The 19,591-nt window shown below is 39.7% G+C and overlaps 1 protein-coding gene across 2 annotated transcripts in view; it reads right to left on the bottom strand.

The window, feature by feature from the left end:
* The window catches only part of COL4A5 (collagen type IV alpha 5 chain), a 72,107-nt gene that overhangs the window by 33,079 nt on the left and 19,437 nt on the right, over positions 1-19,591 (bottom strand). For both annotated transcript variants that reach the window (XM_059482787.1, XM_059482788.1), the window contains exons 2-20: positions 18,576-18,635; positions 13,572-13,661; positions 12,264-12,308; positions 11,521-11,565; positions 11,352-11,414; positions 10,550-10,603; positions 9,858-9,884; positions 8,561-8,641; positions 7,465-7,527; positions 6,911-6,946; positions 6,784-6,825; positions 6,585-6,677; positions 4,434-4,487; positions 4,276-4,332; positions 2,049-2,093; positions 1,895-1,948; positions 1,675-1,716; positions 1,079-1,211; positions 281-454 (exon numbers count right to left, since the gene is read on the bottom strand). In XM_059482787.1, coding sequence (XP_059338770.1) covers positions 281-454; positions 1,079-1,211; positions 1,675-1,716; positions 1,895-1,948; positions 2,049-2,093; positions 4,276-4,332; positions 4,434-4,487; positions 6,585-6,677; positions 6,784-6,825; positions 6,911-6,946; positions 7,465-7,527; positions 8,561-8,641; positions 9,858-9,884; positions 10,550-10,603; positions 11,352-11,414; positions 11,521-11,565; positions 12,264-12,308; positions 13,572-13,661; positions 18,576-18,635 — 1,258 coding nt within the window. The remainder of the gene's footprint in view (positions 1-280; positions 455-1,078; positions 1,212-1,674; positions 1,717-1,894; positions 1,949-2,048; positions 2,094-4,275; positions 4,333-4,433; positions 4,488-6,584; positions 6,678-6,783; positions 6,826-6,910; positions 6,947-7,464; positions 7,528-8,560; positions 8,642-9,857; positions 9,885-10,549; positions 10,604-11,351; positions 11,415-11,520; positions 11,566-12,263; positions 12,309-13,571; positions 13,662-18,575; positions 18,636-19,591) is intronic.

Below are 19,591 nucleotides of genomic sequence, written 5' to 3'. Positions count from 1 at the left end.
GTTACACCTTTGACTCTCCTGCTATCACAGCTCTTAGTAGGGAAAAAATTCTGTACCCCTCCTTAAGCCTAAGGTTCTCCTACAGATGTCTTGATTTGCAAGGGGAGCCACTTGGAGAACCTATAGCAATAGAATCTCATGGACTTCAGCTGCTGATAAACAACATCTTTGGAGGCGGAATTAAAAAAACCCAAACAAACAAATCACGGAAACCCAAACCTAAGCAAATGTCAAAGCTGTTTAGTCTCTTCTACTTGCTGTTTATGTGATCATCACTTACCAGGAGCAACAGATGGTGCAGGTGGCCCTGGGGGACCTGGTGGTCCTGGCGGTCCTCGTGGTCCCTCAACTCCTGGTTGCCCAGGAATAGAAATCCCAGGTAAACCTGGATCTCCCTTCTGTCCTCTCTCACCAGGTAAGCCAGGTGGGCCAGGAGGTCCAACAGTAGTGATCCCTAAGACAGAAAGGACTTAGTTCCTTGCTAGCTTAATGGTTTACATCACATTTTTGTAAGGATGACAATGATACATATCTCACATTTTTGGAAATGTTTGTTTGAAAAATTGACCTGAGACTCAACAACTAAGTCTATGATTAGAAAAAAATCCCACAAAACAAACAAAAAACAGGACTAATGAAAGAATTCTTCATGACAAAAACCCCCATATATAAGCTGTATCATTAGAATCATTATGTTCCTCTCTGTGCATGTATCATGCACATACAGGTGTCACTGCTCACTCCCACTGTAGACTCAGATCACCTCCTACCAGACACGTAGTACACAACAGCACTCTCTCTGTGCAATGGACAACATATATTAATGATAGATGAGTGATATGAGATAGATTATCCCTAGAAGCATTAAGCTGGTATCTGATTAGCATCCTCAGTTCACCACAGCAAGGGCAATGAATGCTCAGAATTCCTCACATTATCCCCAGAAGTTCAACCCTTCAAGCTCAAAGGTTATTCTAAATCTTCTGCCTTCTGTTAAAAGGATTGCGTAAAGGCTGTGAAGCCAAATACCCAACCACAAGCTTGAGCATACAATTTCATTTAAAGCTTGCCCTCCTACCTGGAGATCCTGGCAAGCCAGGTGGGCCTGGCCTACCAGAGAATCCACGGTCCCCTTTGGCTCCCGGAAGTCCTGGCAATCCTTTGCTACCTTTTGGTCCCACTGTTGCATCAATGCCTGGTCTTGGAACAACCTGAAAATGTTACATGCTCATGTAAAGCTAATTGCCAAGAAAAGAGTCATTGGAATCATAAAGAGATGTGAGGGAGGGAAAGTTCAACATACTTTGAACCTTATGCCAATGACAGGATGCTTTCCCCACTCCACTGAATTACCAGGGAAAATTCCAGTAAAGAGCACTCCCCAATAGGAAGCTGTTTGCCTGCCAAGCCAACATAGTTACAACAGGCTTCAGTGAGGCTGACTCAGTCCTGCTGGTCTGAGGTTATAGTCTAGCCTGTGTTTGTGACCCAGCAAATCCCAGAGCACAGAACTGATCTTGAAAGAAGGAAACCATTGTTTCTGTTAGTGTATTTATGAAAAATTTTCTGGTTCTCTTGGTGTTGTACCCAGAGATAGGACTCTCAGTCAGCCAAGAACTACAACAAAACAACACTGTCAAGCAAATGCAACAAAATAAAGGATCAGCAACTTACAATTCCAGGAGGACCAGGGGGACCCATGTCACCTTTTTCACCCTACCAATGAAATTAAGAGCATTTCTGATACTGTGCAGCACTACATAAACAAGCTATTGCAAATATTTCTCAACACTGTAATAGCAAAGGCAATGCAATTACTACTCAGGCAGAAATTAACTAAGTGATGGCAAATTTTCCATCTATTACAGGAATATTGACAAAAATCCTGGCATACCTTTTCACCATCTCTTCCGGGAGCACCATTTATTCCAGGCCCACCAGGTAAACCCTTCAAGAAAAGGGAAATATAATCACACTCAGATCTTCTCCATATCAAAAGAAAAGCTTATAAAGAGTTTGTTTGGATTAAAAACATATGAATTACTCACATCCCTACCAGGTTGACCAGGTTCTCCATCTTTGCCAGGCTTTCCCTTCAAAGACAAATATTAATTGAAATAAAATGCTTCAGCAGTAAAGAATTCTTATGGAAATTATGTTACTTGTTTCCTGTTTTTCAATAAACCAAACTCCATCTAGAATGCAGTCCTTGGAACAACACAAAGACATCAACCATAACCAATGGCATTACCTAAACTGAGGTTTCCTTTTTGAAAACCAGAGCACAAAAGCATGACAGTCTCAAAGTAATGCTAGGTGAATACAGCAAAAAATGATCTCCAGTTAACTACTGCTGATTCATTGTGCTTACTACTCCTTTTATTTTAGCAATAGAGAAGTTCTTTATTTGGAAAACGGATCCTAAATCCCTAAATAGTGGAACACTGTATTTAATTAGTAAATTAGTATAATGTGACCAGAGAAATGAAATAAAACTTGGTGTTGGACTTTTAACTCTCCTTTAAATCAACATGACTTTCTCATTAGTATCAATGAAAATATAAGATGAAGTTCTGCTCAAAGAAGTGACTTCTAAAAGGCATGTTCTTGCTGAACAGATTTGTCATTGCTGCAATAAAACCAGGGCAAGCTCCACTTTATTCCAGATGATTCACTGGGCAGAGAAATGGCACTTTATTGTCAGAGTCACAGAAGTCATGTCTGGAGGCACCTGCTGGAACAGAACTAGAGCAGGCGATTGAGCTTCTCCTAGTGAACCTTCCTCAGTGCCAAGATCAGCTCTCAGTCATTGAGAAATTGATAATACCTCACAGATTTAGTGAATCAGAGTATAATGTGATTTGTGAAGTTTGTTTTCACTAGTGACGAGTTCTAACTCTCAAAACTGAGGTTTTAAGATTTCCTGTGAATGTGCAGAACTATTTGAAGATGAAGACTGACATTTTTATGAGTATATCTGAAATGGCTTTGACCTCACAGAATCATATGGAGCCCTAAAATGCAACTTTAAAGTAACTTAATAGCAAAATTGCACTTCAAGTATGCAACATGCCCAGATTCAGAGTAATAAAACCAAACAAAAATATTGGTAAACAAGGTTTTGGCAAAAAGCGTCTGACATGTCCCCTAGGACTTCTATCCTTTCAGATCTTTGCAAATTTATGTGGTTCCCATTTACTTTTGCAGAGAGAAGCAACAATTCAAAGCCCACTCAATATATAATGAGACTTGTGGTTTGGTAAATCTGCTTTTTGTGTTCTTTAAAAGAGACAAATCAAAGCCCTTCTGTAAATCTCAGCAACTATGAAGGATTTTATCTGCAGTACCAAACATTTTTTCCACTGTATTTATTTCCTATGGAAATTGGAAAACCTACTACCAGCATGTTTCTAAAGTGTTTATATATTGTCCAATTAACCAGAGCAGAACTTGTGCCTCGAATTTCAAAGGCACTTTGTTGATGAAACAATGCATTCAGAAGCAGTGGAAGTGAAGATACTGAATGTTTTAAGCTGGTTACAGCCTCTCTTTTTTTTTTGCTGGTCCAGCCCATATTATTTTTATCCTATTTCCTAGCACTTCTATGATCTTCTTCAGCTTTTCTGAGCTGTGATATACAAGTACATTTAAATTCCAGGATAGATTTGAGTCTGATCAGGAACAAACTCTTGCTATCCTTAGAAAAAGCTATCCTGACTTGTGCCCTCCCCAGATAGCACATAAATTGAGGCAGTCTCTTGGGAAGTGACAATCTGACTACTTTTGGTCTTAACAGTACTCAGAGACTTGGTTTTGTGATTCACCTCACAAGCAAGAATGAGTTTACCTGGACCAGCTTTTTTATATATATATATCTATACATGCACACACTAATCTCATGCTGCTTGGCAACCCAGTACAAGGCAAACTGAATGAAGACCCTTCCTAAAAGGAAACAGAAAACTGTTGCTTCAGACAAGCAGTCCAGCAACTTTGAAGGTTTTCACATACTATCCATATAACATAGTTTAAATTATTTTCTCCTGCCCCCTACACTAAGCTCTACATGCAGATAACTCTATCAGAAAGCACAGAGAGCCACAGCTAGAAGCACTGTCATGACCCCTGTGTGTCATCTGCGAGTTGCCAGGTTACAAGGAGAAAAAAAAGTCTCTTACCCATAAGCTGATGGCCCCACCTGAATTCAACATTTGCTTAATTGCCAAAGATAAGACTGAATGGAAAGATAAATGTTTGGTTAAACAGACTACTTACTCTTTTGCCTGGTTCTCCTTGCTCACCTTTTTCACCTTTCACACCACCGGGAAGGCCCTGGACACACAAACGTCATCTTAAACTGAGCCCACAAGCCAGAGCAGAATGAAGTTACAGTTCTGATACAGATGCAAAATAGAACTAAGAGTTCTACTCACAGGAGGGCCTGGAGGCCCAGGAAGTCCTGGTGGGCCTGGATCACCTGGAATACCCTGTCAAGCATGGGCAGAGAAAAAGAGAATTAAAGCTTCCATCACTCCCTAGCAGCTTAGTTGACTTTTTTTCTTAAATAGAATATTTTTGCTGTGATTTAGATTCCAAGTCATAAAGGATCAAAATTATTCTTTGTGTGGAATTTCAAGTGAATCTATAAATTTTATTAACTGCTCATCCTGTTTATTTAGATGATTCACTCCATTAAAAACACAGCTGCCTCTTGCAGCTGGCTTGGTGGCCTGCAGGTGCTGTCCAATAGTAAAGAGAAGAAAGGAAAAAAGGAAGAAAGAAAAAACAAATGCCAAATCCTGCTGAAATTATAGGAGCAACAGTCATTAGATGACTGGTAATTGCTGAAATTGAGAGGCCATCAGGATAAAAGTGTGTTTGTCAGAAAAGTATCACAGGATCATTGTGTTAACAAGTTCTCATTTCTATTTTGTCTTATTACACCTTTTCACCATTAACCTGAAGAACAGTTACAGGTTACTGAATCCACAAAAAGTTTCTGAGCATTTTCCATTATTTTCTTGGAGCCATCCCAGACTCAAGCCCATCTACACACTTGATTTTAGTCAGAGACCATAGGTGAAGGCACATACAAAAACTCCACATGCATTTCATGAAAAAATCACTGCAATGTTGACATTTTTTACTGATTGTGCACTACCAAGCATAAATTTTGCTGAAATAAAAACCAATTTGCAAACTTGGAAATCATTCTAAATGTTGGTCAAAGGCAATGCACTCAGAATGTTTATAATTCTTAGTGCTTTAAAAGGAATGCAGGTAGAATGCTTTTACTTTGTGCATTTTCATAAATTAGTGCCAGTATAATTAGTCCTTCAGGGGTCCCTAATGACAGAAGCAAATTACTCTGACCCCAATAAAATCAGATTAATTTTTGCTTCAACAGTGTGGTCAAAATGTTACTTTGTGTTTTCTTAGAATTATAAAGACACACAGTGCTGCTCTTGACTCTCTGTCCTATGACCAGTTACAGACAAAACCAGAGACCTTCCTAGGATGACTGTGCACTGCAAGTGTACAGCAGCACAGAGTTCTATTTCATGCCTCAGTGGTGCTTAATGCTCTTCTGAAAGGAAAAGTAACAAATGGTTTTGATCAAGATGAAAGGCAGAACTGCCCTACACCCTGCTCAAATAAAATACTGCTGCATCCCAAAGCTTTCTTCTCTGACACAACTCCCAAGATAAGAAGATGGAAAGGAAGGAAGTGACCCAAACACCAATGGAAGAAACTAATAAAGTTCAGTTACTACAGTGACATTTGCAAAACAGTCAGAGCACAAAAATTATCACTCAACACTTTCCTCAACTCTTCTATTGCCCTTCCACTGGGTGGTATTTGAGAACATCACGAAAACTTCCAGGAAAATGTGACATCCAGGCACCCATGACCCTGCTGGTTTTGCTCAGACTGTCTATGGCACCCACAATTAAACAGCACTGCAGAATGCTCCACAGTGAAAAAGAAAGACCAAAAAAGTGTAATAACTTTAAAAATGCTAACTCTCCCAATGACCTTCTGACATTTTGGGTAGAGAGGGATCCATACAAATCAAACCAGTATTTTGAGCTTACTTGCAAAAATATGATTGATATTTACTTTTGAGATGCCAGAAACAGGGAAAGCACTTTATTCAGACCACAGGGAATAAAGATCTTGGGGCATCACTAACAAAAAAAGAAGAAATTGAATTAAAATTTTTGAAAGACTTCTTCACAATGGATGACACAGCTGGTTAATTAGTGGGAATCTGAATACCCAGACTGCTTTGAAAATTGCAATTCTGGGTGTTCCAAAGAATGGGAGTATTTTAACTGCTTTTAATGTTACTGTGAACTGCTTTTATAGAGTTTTAGAATAGTTATTTTACTAAGAGAAATAAAAACTAATGTGACTGGCATGATTTCTATTAAAGAAAAAGTACTCAGGCCTGGAATATTCAGTACACTGAGGAAAAAATAGAACCTCTGCAATAAGCAGGATGTGAGCATATATGAACCAAACCAACAGAGGCTGCAGATTGATCACATGCTCACCACAGATGGTTGTAGTGTCCCACTCACCTGATCTCCTTTCTGAAACTCAATGTCATTGGGTCTTTTCTGTTCTCCAATTTGTCCTGGTGGCCCTGGAGGTCCCTGAAGACCTTGTTCACCCTAATGTGTAGGAAGATGCAGCTTATTACAGGCAATACAAGCAAAAATGGCAAGCACAAGTATTTAGAAGTAATAAGTAAAAATATCATTATGATCACCTACTCACTTTTTCACCTTTGGGTCCTTGGAAATTCAAACCCATATTACCCTGCAAAAAGTATAACTCATCAGCCCTTAGAAGCCACAAACAAAAAGAGAAAGAAAACAGTCCATCAATATGACAAAGACAGTACCTTGGGTCCTGGCAGCCCTGGTGGACCAGGAGGTCCCTATTGAAAAAGGAAACAAAAAACCAAGTCACTTAAAAGCACTTTACAAAACCCTGTAGAAAAAAACCCCCCAACAATGTCGTGGCTTTGATTCCTGTGAATTATCTCCATGCTGACAAGGCACCTTGCCTGCCTTTGAAAACTCATGCTATTCAACATCACAAATATGTAAGAAACTTCCCTTAGGTGAGACCATAAAATGAAATTAAACAGTCCGGTATTAAAACATCATAATCTAAATAAGCTAAATCTTTTCTCATGTTTTACATTGAGAAGCCTGCACAATGATTCAGCACAACTTAAAGCAAAGAGATTTCTGGGAACAGGCTGTTTCAGAAGTGTGTTATTTAAGATGCACAGTAACAGCTCCAGGCTGAACTGAATGCATGCTTGCTGCTGTCCTCACCAAGTCCTGACTACCATGATCTCTGCACTTTATTGACTGCCTCCGAGAACCTGAAATGAAGCAGTAACTGTCCCATTTAAGGCTTGATGAACAGCAGGTTAAAGAAGCTTACCGTCAAACCTGGGGGCCCTGGAGGGCCAACTGGACCTGGTATTCCCACAGAGCCAGGGGGGCCCTGTTGAGGAAGGGGAAGAGGCCATGAGAGGCACCTTTTTTATGAAAAAAAACCCAGTGAGAGCTTTAAGTTCAAATAACCCCAACAGCTGACATCCCATACATATCAAATCAATGTAGCTACCACTACCCTACCAATCTGTCCTTGGGGAAAGGCCTAAATGAGTGTACATCATGTTAGGAGAGTTCTGCTCTTAACATCAATGCATCTCTTTGGCTTGGATAAGGGAATGCTTCTTGGTTTGTTTTGAACTACTTTTGCACTTTCTTTCTCTTCATGCACTGAGAGAGAACAACAAAACACTTTGTATTTGTGATTCCTCCCAGCCAGAAAGAGACAATAGGGAAGCACAGATCAGAGGAGCAGAAATGCTAACGGGCTCAGTCTGGTCACAGAATGGCATGGGGCTTGCCTCTCTGTCCCAGGAAATGGGGGCCTGGCTCCTGCCCAGCTCAGACTGATAGACTCATTTTCGGCTCCCCTTGTTCTTGCACTAAAGCAATGAATGGCTCAGTGGGGAAGCACAGGGCCTGGAGTCACTAGCTGTTTTCACAGAGCACTGCTGGGAGAGCAGAAACACTGCTCAGGAGGTGCAACATGAGGAGAACAGCTGAGGCATTACTATCTCCTTCCCACCATCCAAAACAGCAGCTACAGCCAGAAAGCCAGATGGGACCGACTCAGGGTAAAGAAGGGAAGGGAACTCCAGAAATGATACAAAGAATGTCTAGGAAGGGGGAAGAGGCAGGAAAAACAGAGAAGCAAATCAGTAACTGAGTACTGCTGTCTGCTAGATACCACCTTCCTGACCAGGGGACCTTTCTGCCTTCTGTGGGTCACCCTATTAAGAGCAATATGGAATCACACACTTTCCCTCAAGCCATAAATCAGAGGTACATTAAATGTGAGCCCTGCACCTCCAAGAATACATATGAATCCCCAAGCATCAAGTTGCTAATTTTCCTGTAATAAGAGTACTTTTGATGTTATCTTTTTGGCAGAACACAGCCTAATAACACTTTATGTCACTTACAGGTATCCCTGGAAGACCTGGAAATCCTGGGTCACCTTTCTGTCCTGGCAGCAAGGATGTAATTATTTCACCTGCTTCACCCTAGAAAAAATACAGTTGACTTTATTAACAATACATTTTACAATTCCTTACAACCATTTTGGCTCCAAAGGGCACACAGTGGCCCCTAAGACTCTAAGCTATGCTACACCCTAGCAGTAAACTTTCATATAAGCACTAGATTCTCCAAGAATAGTTCTGTTTAGGAGAGATGAAGACTCTAAACAGCTAAACTAACAACTATTAAAAGATTTAATTTGTACAAAGATAGCAGCATTGATTTAAATTCCAAAAGATTAGGGGATTGAAATACCAATTCTTCACAAAAGAAACATTCCAGCTTCATGTGAAAGCAGTGGACAGGACACAACAGAAAAAAGGCTCATTCAGCTTTTTCCAATGTCCCAGCCCATGAGATTAGTGCTGAGTGTGCTGTTACAACAATTATGCTTTGTGGTCCATATTGAAGTAGTTTCTTATTGATTTCAGGGAATATCTTTGTTTTGAAAGTATATGTTCTGATGAGATTGTCCTTTAATATCTTAAAAACAACTGGGAAAAGGAGCTAAGAAAGATAATTCAGCTTTATAGTCCAAATTTTCCAGTACCAGTGTTATGCTGTCCTCTCAGGACATGTCTAACAGTGTAATTCTCTGGGTCAAGTTTCCTCCTAAATAGACCTCAAGCATGGGCCAAAACTGATGCTTTGGCCCATGCTTGATTGGTCAAAGGTACAACAAAACTCAAAAAATAAAAGGTTCAACATCAGATCAAGAGACTCTAAATTAGGAGAAAACGCCACCTATGTAACATGTAGAATACAAAGACATTTTCAAAAGAACAAAAAGATGTACTATTCTTGTTACTGGGTATTTTAGGTCACTATTGTTTAGTCTTTAGGAGTGTTTTGAGTATGGTTTAGTCTTTAGGAGTGTTTTGAGTATGCACAGACAGACTTATGGTGCATTTGGGTGTTTGTAGGCATTTTGTTAACTTGATGCCTCAACACTGACACTTCACAGGCCCAAGGAAACAGCTTCAGGAAACACTCTGCTACTTCTTGAGCTACTGACCCAAACAAAGCCACTGCAGAATTTCCAGTTAGCTGCACTGGAGTGGCCTGGAAACACCAGGAGTGTCTCTCCAGCTTCCAGTGGGTGCACACAGTTTTGCATGAAACAAGCAGGTTACTCATGGCAGATCTCACTGCACATCCATGTCTGGTAAGTACCTGGATGTGAGAGTACAGCACACTCACCTTCATACCTGGCAGCCCAGGGGGTCCCTTTGTTTAAAAGAAACACAAAAAAAAATTAAGATCAATAGAAATAAATCAATGGTATGTTGTTTGCAAACCACTAATCAGATCTACACCATGAGGCAAACATTAAAGACAGAAACTTATAAAAATATATGGAAAAGGGGAAAATAAAATTTTAATGAACTTCAGAATCAAATGGAGAAATCAGAGAACTTTCATAGAGAATGCTGAGCATTAGAAGGATTATATTTTCCTTTCTTAGCAATGTTTCTATGTTGCCTCCTATTATCCATCCTGTCTACTACATCTGTTTGTACTTTGGTTCCGACAGTCACTTGGCTGTATCCTTGTGCTTTATACATAAAACACTATCTTTTTGCTGACCTATTAATCACCAGTAATACTCTTCAGATATACAAGATCTTCTCTGACACATATGCATGTATTTGTATTTTTCTGCAGGTGGTAAAGCATTTCAGCATGTGAGAATTCAAAGTGGTTTTTAAGCTTTACCACAGCATGCAGCAGAAAAACTCACTTTCATTGGACATTTAAAATGCTCTGATTAAATATTAAAAATAAAATTCTATCTATTAAAAGAAAAACTGCAAAAAGAGACTGATATTTATCTTATTTTTCACAGTAGAAGTCTTTCAGTGGATTACAAGATTGGGAAATCTTTTACTTACAGGAGGCCCTTGTAAACCAGGAAAACCTGGACTGCCTGGGAATCCACGCTCTCCCTTAGGGATGAAGAAAATGATTAGCCAACACCAAACCAAAACATAACAAAACCAGATAAACAAATTCTGATTCAAAAGTATAGTTTGTTAGCTTATGACTCCAGAATAGAAAATTCTATTGGAACAAAATAGAATAATCACTTAGTTAACTCACACAATGGATGGAAACAAATTTCCACAGTCAGGTGTTTCTGCATACTTCCAGGCAAAGCACTACACTACAGAGATGGAAAACTCACAGAATGCTACAGAAAATCAACTCCTACTCTGGGAAAATCCCAACATGGAGCTAAGCAGCATGTCAGAATGAAATTTCTCCCTCCAACATAAACACTGAATCAGTATTTTCAATATAATATTAAAAATTTATAATTAAAAAGTCTCACTGTTAAGTAATGAGTTTTTCTTGGTAGCATGAGTCTACTACAATGATGAGACACAGCATCTGAGGTAATTATCAGACACCTCTCAGCTGCAACTTATACAAGTGAGGATTAGAACATGGAGTTCAACTACAATGGCTGCAGAGCACACAGTGTGGTGTCTTGGTGCTGGCAATTTCTGGCAAAGCTTGTGCTTTAAGTACCAGACCATGACCCCTACTCTCAATGAATTATCTTGGAATTACCTTCACAACTCAGTAACAGCAAGTACTGTTGCACACAACAGTCTAAACTCATTGGGTACAGCCAGAACAAGAACGTTTTATTATATTATTGTTGCATTAAGATTTTTTAAGGAATTCCACCTTTGTCCCATTGCATCCTGGGATACCCTGAGGTCCTGGTGGCCCATCTTGTCCTGGCAATCCCTTTAAAGTAGAAAAGGGAAAGAAGAGTTAAGAGTGCAGGATGCTTTTCTGGGCTTGAAAGACAAAAGGGAACAGATTTGTGTCTACAGAGCCCAGTGCTACTCACAGGAAGTCCTGGTGTTCCTGGAAAGCCGGGAAGCCCTGGCGGTCCCTAGAAGAAAATTAACCATGTGTTTGAAATAGTACAGTATGAATGGGTGTGCAAAAGGATTTACCAAGATTTCATTAAATATAATTTATTTGTGCAGATAGAAGTAAAGACAGACAAACATCCGAATCACCTCTACAAAAAAAAAAAGTTTCAAAGTTCTTACCAATCTTTCAGGGAAATAGCCATAAAAACATAGAAAAGACAATGTAAAATTACTGAAGTAATAGATTATAGATATGAAGAGAAAATAAACAAACACTCGTGGTGTGAAAAATGGATGCAGCCCAATGAAGTCAGATGTATAAATTATTACCAGCTGAGGTGTCTGACAGAAAAAGCAAAGGCACAAAATCTAAAGGACTTCCAGACAAGTCCATCTTTCCTGTATGGACTGTATACATACTGCCTCTACTTCAGAATACACTGAAACAAAAGTACTGGCACTTGCTTAGGTCCTGTATTGCAAAACAGATCAAATGAGTATTAGGGCTGCTCTCCCTAAACAGTTTGTGAAATACAAACAATATGTATCTTGCATTAATTATAAAAAGCAGTACAATCTCTTCTGGTGGGTAGATTACTCTTCAGATTTAAGTAAATTTTTTTCTTGTCAATCACCACTTCTGTTAGGACCCACACAAATGCCTGTCAGTCTTATCCATTATTCCATACCACCCTAACACTGCATCCATACTCACTCTGATTCCTTTGGGTCCAATAGGCCCTGGAAGACCATCATCACCCTAAAAGACAACAACAGAAACAAACAAGATCCCACATTCAAGCTGCAGTTTGTGTTTTTATCAAATTAATCAGTAAGCCTTAACTTTCTCCTACATGTTCACAGAAAGTGGGCTAAAAGTTATAGTAGTTGTCATTTCCTGAGTCAAAGGGCTCAAAATTATTTTAATTTAAAGTATTTGTTCCAGCTGACCAACCATGCCTTAGAGGAAAGTTTTCCTAGAGGCCACGGTGCTGTCAGGTCCCTGGCACTGAGGGTCAGCCCTGCCACGGAGCATCCTCCAGCGGCCCCTTGTGGGCAGAGCATGGCGGCCACGATTCAACACGGGTCGGAGCATAGCAGTATTACCTTGCATCGTGATCATCACAGAATCACAATGCAGAACTTTGCATCGCAATCTTAAGAAAATGCGTTAAAGGAATAAAAGTGTAGCAAAGTTTCTAGTCCAAGACCTCTGGGCTGTTTCACTCTTGTTAGCACTCTTGTTATACCTAATCAAACTTCTCTTTCAGTGTATACCTCCCCTATTTTTTTCTTATCACCTGCCTATTTTTTCCTTTGCTTCTTTTTTATGTACTTCTGTTAGGTTTATACCATGAGCATTCATAAAAGAAATGGCAGATCCTGGCTATCGTTATGTATGTTAAAGGTAAATATATTCAGAATTATATATGCTGAATTACACCATCTGAGTTAAGGATGCAATTCAGTAGTAAATAGAAGTAAATGGAAGCCCTCCAGGGAAAGCCAGGAGCATTCCTCAGCTCTCTGCACATGGGTTCAATGAGGCCCTCATTTGCATCACCCCACCCAAACCCAGCCCAGGAATCCCATGCCAGGAATGCCACCAGGTGCAAACAACAGTTTACCTACATGGTGGGAGCCCCAGGGCAGCTGAGAGCAAAACTCTGCTCTTATCAGTAAACTCAGCCAAGCCAGGATCTCCTTAGTGCAAGGACTAACAAAGCTGCATCACAGCACCTGCCAAACCTGTTCTCTGACCCTCATGGGCAGCACCTAGTGAAAGGCAGTGCTGCCAAGCACCTGGGCAGGTGAAGAACTGCATAGGAAACTCAGAGCAATCTTTTTCCACTGGCTGACTATTCAAACTAATCAACCAAAAAACCTGTTATATCCCAACAGCTGAAGATTTTACCTATTAAACCAATGATAATCAGGAGTTCTGGAATTGCTTAGGATCAGCACTACAATTAAGTTAACACTGCCCAGTACCTTCATACCATTCAAGTGAATTGGGACTTACCTTTGAGCCTCTTGGACCAGGTGGTCCTTCTGGTCCTGGAAATCCAGGCAAACCTGGCTGTCCTTCCAAGCCTGGGAATCCTCTTTCACCCTACAAAAAGAATAGGTGGTGGTGGAGGAGAAATATGACATAAACAAAATAGATTATAGAAAAATTTAGAACACACATTATCTTTCTGCTTTTCTGTAGGAAGTTATCACACTGACAAACTAACAGTGACTAAACATCTCACCTGCTTAACTAAAGAAATTCCTGAACACAGACAGATTTACCTTTAATTACAGCACTCAAACTGATTTCATAGGTTTACAAGTTTCCATAGGGTGTTCTGCCCTGCAAACCCAATACAAGTACTTCTGAATGCTATAGAGTTGGTCTGAAAAGTGGAGGAGTGTTACCAGGATCTGAAAGGGTTAGTGTGTCCCTGAAGGAGAGAAAATGAGGAATTCGGGAGTGCCAGATAAAGAAAACATTAGGCAAAACCAGATTTTGGAGCAAGCTCTGGCATGAACTGTGTTTGCACACTGAAAAAAACATACCAGTGTACAAGAGGCATGTCAGATGTGTGAGGGGCAAGCCAGACTAGAGTGCCTCCTAATCTGAACCTGGTCACTCTTCTTCACGCTTTTGTTACAGCAAGTAGCACCTACAAATGGTTGCTAGAACAGACTTCTAGCAGAGGGTTGGCCTTGTGTGTCATTTGAGGCTGACAAACTGTTGTCTAAAATGCAGCTATGCCAAGGTCTCCACTCCAAACAGTCACGGAATGGGGAAGCCAAGGCCTTCAAAGAAAGAGAAACATGAAGTCAAACAGCTAAGAGGAACAGAGGAGGCAACAAGAGATGCTAGTGAACTGTAGTATTGAAACTGAAATGAGTATTTTCCAAGCCCCCTTTGAACGTGAGCAGCAAAAAGGAGAGCCTTGCATGAGGAAACTGTTGCCAGGGCAACTCCTGTGGAGTTTGCCAGCAAATTACTCCCAAAAGCAAACAGAGTATTTGAAGGACTATGACTGGGGGTAGCTGAGGGAGTACATCAGACACATCCTAAGGGAACTTACATCAAAGTTAAAATAATTACAGTGGAAACAGCTGCACTATAATCCCTAATTTTGATTTAAAAATTGGTTAAAGAAACGTGAGCAAATTTTGTGGGAAGAGAAACTATGCTGATCCAGTTCTCTTTGAGGTTTTTATTTTAACTGTCTTCTACTTAAACAGCCTATAGATGATTCCACAAGTGACAATCATTGTCACATGTTGCTTCTGCCTCCAGATTTTTCCTACTGCCCACACCATACTGATTTTTATGAAGATTTGGATGCTACAAATTTGGCAGGAAAAAACTGCCTGCTCACTGCAGGAACATACTGAAATGGAAAAGAAACTTAACAAGTCAATGCCAAAAAAGACATGACATTGTTGGGGATAGAATGTGATTGAAGTCTCTGGTTAGTGTGCAATGAATTTTCTTATAAATTCAAAAGCTCAGTAGCCAGTTGTGCTCACACAGAAAGAACAGAGGAAGGTTTGATACCTCTTGTTTCAGACTGGAAGCTACTAAATTAAAACATATATAGCAAAGGTTTAGGTCAGCTCAGATCTCCTCTTCCAATCCTGAAAATACAAAATACAGGATTGTTTCCATAGCAAAATAAAGTTGCCCCAGCTATAAACCATCATTTGCTTGAGGAATGGGCAATGAATCAGATTCTGATCTCAATTGCCCTCCATCAGCTACACCAATATGGCAAAAGCAATATCAGCTCACAAGCTTGAACATGACTGTGGCTTGGGGCACAGAAAGAAAAAAATATAGTTGGGAAACACCCTAAAATTATGCTTTGCTGCAGCAAGATATAGCCAATTAAACAGAAATACAGAAAAGTTTGGCAGAATTCCATGTACTCTAATAATAGGACACAAGCAGGGATAGGTGCAGTTTTAAAGCATGGACAAGTAATTCACATTTCTAGAATTTGTTCTCCAGAATCCCATATTTATAAATAAATATAAAGTATATACAGACAGTATGGGGAGAGAAACCAGAATAATTAATTACATTGATGAGAAATACTCATGGCAAAAAAACCCCAACCAAACCAACAAACAAAAACAACCAAAACCCAAAAACTGGAGCAAAAAAAAACCCCCAAACCCAGAAAAGCAGTAGTTGAGGAGCCCATTTTAATGTCTAAACACATTCAAGCGCATGGCTGTAACATTTGATAAGAGTGGCACATACTTGCTCTTCCTGCCCTTGCTACAAAAATGGCAAACTTTAAAGAGTTCAAAACCACTTAACTATGGGTGGCTGCTTAAAACTAAATTCATGTACAAATGTCCATAGTAAGATTAAGATACACAGCATGGAAGAGGTGATGCCACAGCCACCCATACTGTTCTCCACCCTTTATAAGTAACAGGAAAGTAATGGCTGCCTCACATTACAATGCTAGCCAACAAATTCCTCCTCAACTCCAAGAGTACTAATTTAACACAGTTAAAAATGTAGTATTTAATCAAGACAAACAGAGAAATCCCCTCTGACAGGACTTGCATTCTTCAAAACATATCAATCCTAGTTCAGAGGTCACTGCTGAAAGAAGCAGTATTGGATTTGGAAACTTAGATCAAATGTATAACTAAGTGATACATGGTGAGGGACCCAGCTAATCATCTTAGGACAGCCCTTGGCATCTTGTAGTAGTACAAGAATTTAGGAAGATTCAAACAATAATTCAAAACCTAAGCAAACCAAAGCAAAGAATTTAGAAGATAAAGCACTAAAGAATTTCAGTGATAGATCTGGGGGCTCCCCAAAGCTGAATTGCTGAATTCAGCAATGCATCAAATACTGAGGGCTTTGTAATTATAGGGCAACTAACAATGAGGTGTGTACATGTATGCTCCAACAAGTTCCACTAGCAAGACATCATACCTAGGAAATGTGGGCTTTGTTTTTCATCCTTCCTTTACATAGGTATATGACGGTCTGCAAACTTCAGAGGGACTGTTTAAAAACCCTCTGACATGCTTCAGGATTATGCTGTGTTTACCTTGGCTGCAGTGGAAATGAATCACAATTCTCCAATTTCATATCCATTCTAAGGACAGATTGCATTAGATCCACATTAGCCAGACAACAGCTACTTACTCAGTGAATTCACAAAAAAGCTGTGACAAGTGCCGGAAAAAAAAAAGCCAACTTAGAATTACAGAAAGGTTCTCCAAAGTTGTATCTGCAATAACTGCACTGGTCACAGAAATCTGATCTTTAAGTGACTTTAAACTGAACCTGAAATAATTTGTGACTAGTTAGGATGCATTTGGTTTGGGCACCTGCATCTGAGATTCTCTAGGAACATTAACCAGGTTCATGTTTGGCTAACCAAATCTAACTTTGAAATCTTGCCATCAAGGGAATACCATTCTTCACTAGGTATGTAAACAGGGAATGTATTCAATGAACTAAAAGTAAGTAAATGCCAAGGAATGACCTCATCTGTCTGGAGCTATCTGGATGGCAGGTGTGGCATTGAGCATTACCTTGAATTTTGGACAGTTGCCTTGTTTAACCTGAGCCAATTGTAAAACACTGTACCAGCACATTATAGTGCCAGGGCCAGTGTTTTGAATTACTTTTGTTCATTAAAGGTTACATTTGTTTATGCGAGTCAAAAACCACCCTTGAAATGTGTCAGAAATTCATCTGGAGCACTGAAACCCTCCTAGAACCTTGCTGAGATAGAGTAAGTAGTTTGATAAGACATGCTTCTCAAACTCTGTTATCAGTTCACACCTTTAAGACAGCTCCATTGTATCTCAAGCAAACTGTTTACAAGACTGAGTAGAAGCATTTTGAGCAGCCTCTGCCCCTTGCAGTGATCACATCCCATTCATTCCCTGTGACAACAGCAGCTACATGGGAACTATTTAAACACAATTTACTCCCCACACTGGAGAAAGAACCAAGTACTTGCTGGGTTCACAGTACTGAGCTGGTTATCTACAGTGCATTGTACCTAAAAGAAATGCTGGGCACCTGATGTTTCCTCAAAGAAAAAACTTGTAAAACAATAAGAAATAATGTTGACAAACTTGAAGTACTGTACAGATATACTGAGAACAGGCAGTGAGACTGGAAGTCAAAGCTGCAAGGAAGAAGGAAAGCTGCAATATGTCGACATGCATCTCTTGGCCTGAGGATGCCATCTGCCTTCTGGGCAGACCAAAACAGCTTGCTGCACCTGAATGTGGCACACAGAGATGCTTTTTGCAGTGGCGATGGTTTTTACTCTGCTTGATCCAAGAATACATGTTTGGCCTTGAACTAGCTGCTTACTTGAGTGGCAGCTAACTGTGTTGGGAAAGCTCTATCTGGATTTTGTCACTGCCATGGTGCAGTTCATATCTAGACAGTGACAGCAATCGTCATCTTTGCATACAGCTGCACAAATTAAGAGGTGAAAAGCAGTACAAGTTCACAACACACAAGTGGGCATCAACTACTTATGAACTGACAGTGCAAGAAAAGAGAGAAAACAACCCACACTCACTCATTTCACAATCTCACTGAAGCACTACTAGAATAGCCATTATGCTACATTCCACACCTTAGCCTGTCAACACTAGCTAGTCAGTATAAGCAGGCTAAATAGGAGTTCTTTCTATTTTACTGGAATTTGTCTCTTCTAGTTTTTGGTTTTTTTCCCAAATAGTCAGATAGATGGAAAAAATCTGTGCATTAAATCCCCATTCTTGAGAAAATAATGATATGAATATCTTACACTGTGAGATGGACCAAATCAGTCTGACTCAATACCTGACTGTTAACATAGCTCTGCTCTTTGGTGCATACCCACACTACCATCAAAGAAAAAAATATATGAGCAAGAAGCAAAGAACTATCACCCATAAGCTTCAGTTATCTGAAGCTGGCATATGGCTCAGTGGTTTGTGCGCTGATCTGACAGTTAAAAAAAATAAAAAGAAGAATATTTACCTTTTCACCTTTTACTCCACTGCAATCACATTTGGATAAAGATGTACATCCATGGCAAGCCTTGAAAACATAAGGGGAAAAAATTGTTTTTAGTTGGCATAAGACTGGATGAAATATTTAATATTATTACAGAAAATTAAAAAGTAAACCTATGAAGTTTGTCCTCTAGCCATTCTACAAGTGTTCAAAGCAGACAGAGTTAACTGAAAGTTCAATCACCTTTAATAATACCTATGTTTGTTTGTAAGTATTTTACAGTTCATTTTAGACTTCCAAACTTATGCTTAAGAAGTGCAATGCAACACTTATAGCCAAAAGCACCAACACTTTATAAAACAGGCTCTTCAGCACATCTCCAGCTGAGAAGTTATGCTTCCCACCAGTAGATGTCAGGTTCTGCACAAAGTTTAAACCAAGCCTGAAGGTTATGAGCACATCTGAGTTAGTTATTAGACAAATACTTACTATGTGATTGATTCTTCCCCCCATAGCTTAGTTACTGAGAAAAAACATTTAAAAACCTCTAGATTTCATGTAGCTGCATTCCCACACCAGTGCAAAGCTTGCCAAACCAGCTACAACAGTCTAGCAGAAGGTGACAGTCAGGTGGATTTCAAGGGATTCAAAGGAGAGGGATATACAAGTTTGGTTCACAGAGAAGATCCAAGTTAAATAACCTTCCCATACCACATTTGCTTAGATTGTATTCTTCCACCCCCATTTCAACATGGGACATTACAGCCCTGTGTTGATCTCAGATTAACAAATGTGTTTACACAAGTGACATTTCTAGAACAAATCCTGTTTTTGGTAGACTATTTCTACATAATACCTGTTTCAGACCTCTTCATAGTTAAAAACTATAAGCCATATTAGAAGATACACTAGCTGAAACACTTCAGGGGTCAACTTCTTCTGAGAACAGGTGCAGCATTGTATAAAACACAGAGCTTATGCTTTAAGTTTGAAAAACTGAGCATTTGGGGTCCTCCCCTTCAGCAATCAACAGAGAACAT

Source organism: Ammospiza nelsoni, chromosome 15 (assembly GCF_027579445.1).
Source record: "Ammospiza nelsoni isolate bAmmNel1 chromosome 15, bAmmNel1.pri, whole genome shotgun sequence".
NCBI lineage: Eukaryota > Metazoa > Chordata > Aves > Passeriformes > Passerellidae > Ammospiza > Ammospiza nelsoni.
The sequence above is the reverse complement of the archived record's forward strand: the minus strand, read 5'-3'. Positions and strand labels throughout refer to the sequence as shown.